Here is a 7,895-nt window from a genome sequence, read left to right as displayed (position 1 = left end):
CCTCAGCACTGACCCTCCCGACAGTGCGGCGCTCCCTCAGCACTGACTCTCCCGACAGTGCGGCACTTTAGGGGAGGCAATGGCTTAATGGTATTATCACTGGACTGTTAATCCAGAGAAGCAGATAATGTTCTGGTGACCTGGGTTCAAATCCCACCATGGCACATGGTGGAATTTGAATTCAATAAATATCTGGAATTAAGAGTCTAATGATGACTATGAATTGTTTGTTGATTGTCGGAAAAAACCATCTGGTTCACCAATGTCCTTTAGGGAAGGAAACTGCCATCCTTACCTGGTCTCGCCTACATGTGACTCCAGACCCACAGCAATGTGGCTGGCTCTTAACTGCCCTCTGGGCAATTAAGGATGGGCAATAAATGCTGCCTGGCCAGTGACACCCTCATCCCGTGAATGAATAAAGAAAATAAAACTCTCTCAGTACTGACCCTCCGATGGTGCGGCGCTCCCTCAGTACTGACCCTGCGACTGTGCAGTGCTGCCTTAGTGTTGACCCTCCCTGGTTCTGAACCTTTCCATTGTGCCACTCCAGTAGTGTCGAGCAATGTGGCACTCCCTCAGTGTGTGGTAGAGTTTGAAGTTGCATAGGGTACTCCACTCCCTTGATCCCTGGCTTGTTGTTAATGCCAGTCAAAGTGCTCTGACTGTCACTGTCTCTGTCTCTTTTGTTTCTTTTTTGCAGTCGTCAGTTCGATGTTAAACATGCTGATGCCCAAAATGGACAATGGAGGTCACCAGGAAAAGGGAACAAGACGAGACTGTGACAGGACAATGCAGGATGTGGTCACAGAATCAAGCTGTCACAGAGCTTCAGCAAATCCTGAGAACTGGCATGGCCAAAGAATAAGAGGTGAGCCAGTTGGAAGTCCAAGATTCCGGTAATGTGGAATAGGGGGACACAGTCTCAGGACAAGGGGGCGATTGTTTATATAAGGAGGAATTTCTTCACTCAGAGGGCTTTGGAATTCTGCACCTGAGAGGCAGTGAGTGCATGGTAACAGATTATATTTGAGGTGGGGTTTGACTGATATTTAGTCCCTTGATGGGGAATCAGGGGATGTGGGGAGAGATTAGGAAATGAAGCTGAAGCCCAAGATCAGCCATGATGATGTTGAATAGTGGAGCAGGTGCAATGGGCTGAATGATCTAATCCTGCTCCTGTTTTTTTTTTTGACTCTGTTGACTAACATCCGCTGCTTCATTTCTTCATCTTGTACCCTTTACCCTCACACCCAATTCCTCCCTCTCTCTCCTGCTCCCACTGACCAGTTAATATTATACAAGCAGTATAATCAGGGATCTGTTTACACACAGGCCATCATGGGGGAATGGTGGGTCGGGCATTAGTTTGGATTAGTCTGCGGTCATGTTGCTTGTACTTTGTGTCTGTGATGTTTCTGTCACCTCAATGTGTTACAGATTCTGACTATGAATTTGCACCGACAGGAGACATTCCAGTGGTGAGTAAATAATGAGAAAAATCCAAAGAACTGCAGATGCTGGAAAGCAGAAACAAAACCAGAAATTGCTGGTAAAACTCAGCAGACCTGGCAGCTTCTGTGGAGAATTGGACCCAAAACGCTAACTCCACTTTCTCTCCACGGATGCTGCCAGATCTTCCGAGTCTTACCAGCAATTGCTGGCTCTGTTTGTAAGTGAATAATGAACTTGGCTGTGAGAAGGCCTCAATCACCAACGCTCTCTGAACTACTGGATTGTGTTTAATTTAAGGAGCACTGGGGCCAATGATATGGGCGAGGCTGCACACACTCCGCATGAGTGAGGACAAGCCAGGACATGCCTTCTACAGAACAACGGGAAAGGAGGCGGAGAAATCTTCACTCTCTCAAACTACTAGCTCATGATTTGACAATCAGCAGCTTTCTACCATTCTCCTTTTGTCTGCAGCTCTGGGCAGGTTTCATTGGCAGTGGGTCAGAGGTGCTGTAAAATTCTCCTCATTGTGTCCCGAGAAGGCAGGGGCCAATATTACCAACAAGGAACAAGAGTTGGCCACTCGGCCCTTCGAGCCTGCTCTGCTATTCAATAAGATCACAGCTGATATGATTTTAACCTCAACTCAACATTCCTGCATACCCCCCCCACCCCCCAATAACTTTACATCCCCTGAAAAATATTTAAAGATTCTGCATCCACTACCTTTTAATGAAGGGAATTCTGAATTCTGAAGACTAACAATCCTCTGACAGAAAAAAAATTGTTTCCTCATCTCTGTTTTAAATGGGCACCCGCCTTATTTTTAAACAGTGGCCCTGAGTTCTGGATGTCCCACAAGAGGAAACATCCTTTCAGCATCTACCCAGTCAAGTCCCCTCAGGATCTTACATGTTTCAATTAAGTCACCTCTGACTCTTCTAAACTCCAGAGGATACAGGCCTAGTCTGTCGAGCCTCCCATCATAAGGGAATCTGCTCATTCCAAGTATTAGTGTGGTCTGTGGAGTTTGAGAATGAGAGCTGTACAAAAGGGTAGATAGGCAAGCATATGAGGGAGAAGTCACTTATGATTGTAGGTTTGGTTCAGAAAGATCAGAGAAGGCTCTCAAGGAGCATAAACATCAGCATGGTGGTTGGGCTGAATGGTCTGTATATTCTTTAAGAGTTGATTCCATTGATACAAATAAAGTTCAGAGAGGGCTTGATAACTTAGGTTCAAAGAGGCATGATCTCAGTACAAAGGAGCATTTTGCCCTGGAATGAGGAGAGATATCTTTGCTCAGAGGGTTGTGAATCTTTGGAATTTTTTTCATTCATTGCCCATCTTATTTGCTCTTAAGAAGGTGGTGGTGAGCTGTCTTCCTGAATCTCTGCAGTTTTGTGCTGTGTGTCGACCCACAGTGCCATTAGGGAGGGAATTCCAAGCTTTTGATTCAGCAACGCTGAAGGAATGGCGATATATTTCCAAGTCAGGATTTTTTTTTATTAAGTCATGGAATGTGGGCATTGCTGGCTGCCGGCATTCGATGCCCATTCCAAATTGTCCTTGAGAAAGTGATGGTGAGCTGCCTCCTTGAACCGCTGCAATTCACATCCTGTAGGTAGAGACACGATACCCATTGCAATGGTGAGTGGATTGGAGGTGAATTTGCAGATGATGATGTTCCCATGTAAATACAGCCCTTATCCTTCTAGATGGCAGTGGTCGTGAGTTTGGAAGGTGCTGTCCCACGATGCTTGGTGTATTTCTACAGTGCATCTTGTAGGTGGTACACACTGCTGTTACTGAGTGCCATTGGTGGAGGGAGTGAATGTTTGTGGGTGTGGGGCCAGTCGAGCGGGGGGCTGCTTACTGCTGAATGATGTCAAGCTTCTTGAGTGTTGTTGGAGCTGCCCCCATCTGGGGCAAGTGGGGAGTATTCCATCACATTTTCACTTGTGCCTTGTTGATAGTGGATAGACTGTGGGGAGTCAGGACGTGAGTTACTCGCTGCAGGATTCCCAGCCTCTGACCTGCTCTTGTAGGTACAGTTTTTATATGGCTAGTCAGTTTCTGGCCATTCTCTATCCTAGGAGGCTGTAGATGGTTGAATATTGAGTGTATTCAAGACAGATCGATAAGAAAGGGAAAATAAGCTGGGATAACGGAGTTGATGTCAGAGCTCAATCAAGATCTTAATCATAGAATCCCTACAGTATAGAAGCAGGCCATTTGGCCCATCAGGTCCACACCGCTCTGCTGAAGAGCATCCCATCCAGAACTACTCCCTACCCTATATTTCCCACCCTAGACACTGTGGGCAATTTAGCACAGCCAATCCACCTAACCTACACATCTTCCAGAGGAAACCCACGCAGACACGGGAAGAATGCGCAAACTCCACACAGACAGTCGCCCGAGGGTGGAATTGAACCCGGGTCCCTGGCGCTGTGAGGCAGCAGTGCTAACCACTAAGCCACCATCCTGCCCCTTATTGAATAGCATGGGAGGCTTAAGAGGCCAGGCGACCTACTGCCAATCCTGTTTCTTTCATGATCGCTACAGTTGCTGTACTGTTCTGGTTACCTGATTGATTAAGTGATGCAAAGACCACCACCACCATCAAAACCAACATTCCCTCGCTCCCACATAGCAGTGGACTCAGAACTAAACTCCTCCCTTCACAGCAACAGCACTCCATTTATTTTCTGTACATCAATTAATTTCTCAATTCCGAATAACGTTCCACAGCCATTTGAAGCAGTTGTCATTGAAATTCTTTGTCACAAAATAGGGGATGAGGGGAGGCCCAGTGTTTTGTGCCTAGATGGGCTAGTGTGTCAGGGTTCTAGACAGATCTGTTATAAACTACATCCAAATTCCCTGGAGGTCTGCTTTCAACCTTCAGTAAGTAGGGACATCATTGGCATAGAGGGCCATTCAGCCCCTCAAATTCATGTTGGCTCTCTGAACAGAAATCAAGTCAGTCCCATCTTCCCAACCTCAGAGTTTATTTACTCAAGTTCCTGCCCAATTGCCTTTTAAAATCACTTGAAGAAATGATTCATATTCAGTTATTTAGTAATTGAGTGAGAAGTCTAACATCTGTCTTCTCCCAGCAGGATATTAGGAGCCTGGCTACCATCAGTGGAGGAGGGGGAGCAACTGAAATGGCAGGCCTTGGAAAAATAAACGGTAATTGTAACCAAGATCGGAATGAGAGGATAAGTTTGTTGCCGAGCTGCTCAACTACCTCAACAGAATCCCATGCTGAAAGTCTCCTGCAGAGTCCGGCTGGGGTGACCTCTGGCTCCCTGACCGATCCTTTGATGGGGATAATTCAACCTGAACAACAGATGAAAATTTTCAGATCAAATCACACTGGAGCTAAGGACAGTGATAAGAGAGATGCTGCCAATCCAGAGAGTTCATTGCTGAATTCATTCAGCACTCTGCATCTGGAGCAGTCTCCTGATAAATACAAGGCAAGTCCATGATAAAACTTATCCACATAAAGGTTCACCATTCCAATCCCAGGAAACCTGGATGGGCAAGACAGGGGATATATGAAGTTATCCATTCTTTTTGGAAATTTGGAAAAACAAAATCATTTTGATATGATGAGAGACTGGAAACTGTTGGTATTGAAAAGGATTTGGGTGTCCTTGTACATGAGACACTGGAAGTTAAGATCCAGGTGTAGCAAGCAATTGGGAAATCCAGTGGCACGCTAAACCTTATTGCAATGCGGTGACAGTTTTAGAGTTCAGAAATCCTACTGCATTGATGTAGTACTTTTGTAAGACCACACCTGGAACACTGTGTACAGTTCTGGTCTCCACCTCTCAGGAAATATGTCGAATCATACAGCACAGAAACAGACCGTTCGGTCCAACATGTCCATGCTGACCAGTTTCCAAAACTTAACAATCCCACTTGTCTGTGTTTGGCCATGTCCCTCTGAACCTGTCCAAACGTCTTTTAACTGTTGTAACTGTACTTACATCCACCACTTCCTCTGGCAGTTCATTCCACACATGAACCATCCTCTGTGTGAAAAAGTTGCCCCTCAAATCCCTTTTAAATCTTTCTCCTCTTACCTTAAAAATATGACTCCTAGTTTTGAACTCACCCATACTTGGCTTAGAGGAAGTGCAACAAAAGATTCATTGGATTGATTTCTGTGAGAATGTCCTAAGAGCAGAGACAGAGAGAGAGAGTAGAATGGCCCCATATTCCCTGCAATTTAGCAGAATGAGAAGTGTCCTGTTTGAAATGTGTAATGATTCTCGATGGCTTGCCAGGATGCATGGTGAAAAGATGATCTTGCCTGTTTGGGAATCTCAAATTATGGGGTCACCATTTCAGAATAAGCCTCGGCCATTTAGGACAGAGATGAGGAGAAATTTCTTCACGCAGAGGATGGCGAATCTTTTTAATTAGAGATTGGAAAATTGTTTTGTTTCCTGAAGGACTTGAAGGGTATGGGATTACGATTATGTGAGTGGGGGAGAGGTCACGTTCAAGCGTAAGGTCAGCCAAGATCTGACCAAATGGCTTGAGACCTTTCCCATTCCTTTTCCTTCTGTTCTAGTTTTGGAGTTCAGCAGCTTAATACCATTTCACCTGACATCTTCAATTGAATTCTGAGCAACGTTTTCTCACTATAGATTTAAAATGCCAACCTGGTTCGGCATTAAATTTAGCAGCTTAAGAATTCTGAGTGTATATAAAACACCCTCCCCGTCAGCCCTGAACAAACTATGCTCAACAATGTCTGTGCATATAAGAGCTTGGACAGGAATTGTCAACACCGACCTGTGTTATAGTTACAGAAGGTTTAGCATATTCACTTTTTAATTTCAGTTTATTAACCTGCATTTTACAGGAAAGTCCTCACCCTTTTCAGCTGGCTGAAGAATTGTCTAAAAGCAAAGGTAATCTTCTTGTCGATCTACATTGTTGTGTTCTTGTGACTGGCATTACAAATGAACAATTCCTCTTTGGTTTCTCCTTCGTCCTGAGGTTTTAATCCTGGTTTTTGAATCCTCTCATGATTCTCACCCCTGTCCTATCCTGCTGATCACTTCCAACCCCACTACTCTCTGAGCTATCTGTGCACCTCCAATTCTGGCCTCTTCAGTATCCTATGTTTCTACAGCTCCACCGTTGGTGGCTGTGCCTTCAGCTGACTCGGCCACAAGCTCTGGAATTGCCGTCCTACACCACTCTAGCATCATTCTATTCTTTTAAGATGTTCTTCAAAATCTACTTCTTTGATCAAGCTATTTGTCACCTGTCCTGATATCTCCTTTTGTGGCTGGTTGTCGAAACTCCTCTTAAATTTTTCTGTGAATCACCTTGAGATATTCACTGGGTGAAAGGCGCTACATTGATGCAATAGCGTGCATTTATCATTTGTTAGGCTGACGCCGATGGTGAGCAGTATGTTTTCTGGGCGGCTGGAGGTTGGCTAGAGGGAGAGCTCTGGGGAGAGTGAAGGTCCTGAGCCCCACATGCATCTCTCCAGTTTTTAGCTGTAGATCTCAATGAGGTTTCTGCAGTTGTAAGGACAAGGCGAGTCAGGGTATCACCAGTTTCCTGCCAGATATGAAGGGGCTTATTTACTCTGACATACCACAGGGATGGCCCCAGCAGATTGCCACTGTTGGCTGTCCACCTGACAGGCAGACTACTAGATAGTGAACACATCGAGCCTGGGTTGCTGCCTATCGTACAGGGGTTGGGAGGTACCTGGTTTGGATCCACCCTGCTGTGTATCCCTTTGCCCAGACTGAACAATCTCTGATCCAGCCCCTTCCCTATGTGTTGCACCTTAGCTTTGAGAATGGAGGTGGCATGATGATAATGTCATTGGACTAGAAATCCAGAGGCCTGGGCTTGTGATGTGGGAGAAACAAAAACAGAAATTGTTGGAGAAACTCTGCAGGTCTGGCAGCATCTGTGGAGAGAAAACATTGAACATTTCAAGACCAGTTGCTGTTCTTCAGAACTAGTTCTGAACTTGTAATTGTGTACGAGTTAACATCAGCTACCTTTAACTCGGCTACTTATTAATTAAGTTACAGACAATCAAATACTGAAACAATCATTTAAACATTATGGCATGTAGTGATCAAAATAAGACCCAAGATGTCAGCAAGTTAAGCTTCACAACCCAACTTGGCTTTTACTCAGTTAATGGTGGAATTTAGCAATGATTCCAACCAACAGTGTTTGTCTCTGGCTGTATCCAGGATTCAATCTTTATGCAGTGTTGTTCTCCAGAGTTCTGCTAATAAAGAATCCCGGAAGTGAATTCTCATAGTATTTTCTGACCTTCAAGTTAATTGTGTGACATTATTGATGACACGTCTGAAGTCCTCAAGTCTGTAGCTTATTTTCTTATCAGGAGTAGCTTCTCAGTTCCTTGTTAA

At 44.9% G+C, this 7,895-nt stretch overlaps 1 protein-coding gene across 1 annotated transcript in view; it reads left to right on the top strand.

Annotated features, from left to right (window-relative positions):
• LOC109911310 overlaps positions 1 to 7,889 on the top strand; it is an 8,625-nt gene extending 736 nt beyond the window's left edge. The window contains exons 3-6 of the mRNA XM_048593360.1: positions 704 to 871; positions 1,441 to 1,481; positions 4,581 to 4,943; positions 6,347 to 7,889. Of these exons, the coding sequence (XP_048449317.1) occupies positions 715 to 871; positions 1,441 to 1,481; positions 4,581 to 4,943; positions 6,347 to 6,490 (705 nt within the window). The 5' untranslated portion in view covers positions 704 to 714 and the 3' untranslated portion in view covers positions 6,491 to 7,889. The remainder of the gene's footprint in view (positions 1 to 703; positions 872 to 1,440; positions 1,482 to 4,580; positions 4,944 to 6,346) is intronic.
• Positions 7,890 to 7,895: the final 6 nt, after the last annotated feature.

Source organism: Rhincodon typus, unplaced genomic scaffold (assembly GCF_021869965.1).
Source record: "Rhincodon typus isolate 14 unplaced genomic scaffold, sRhiTyp1.1 hic_rhity00002707, whole genome shotgun sequence".
Taxonomy (NCBI): domain Eukaryota; kingdom Metazoa; phylum Chordata; class Chondrichthyes; order Orectolobiformes; family Rhincodontidae; genus Rhincodon; species Rhincodon typus.
Note: the sequence above shows the minus strand (reverse complement) of the source record. Positions and strands in the feature narration are given on the sequence as shown.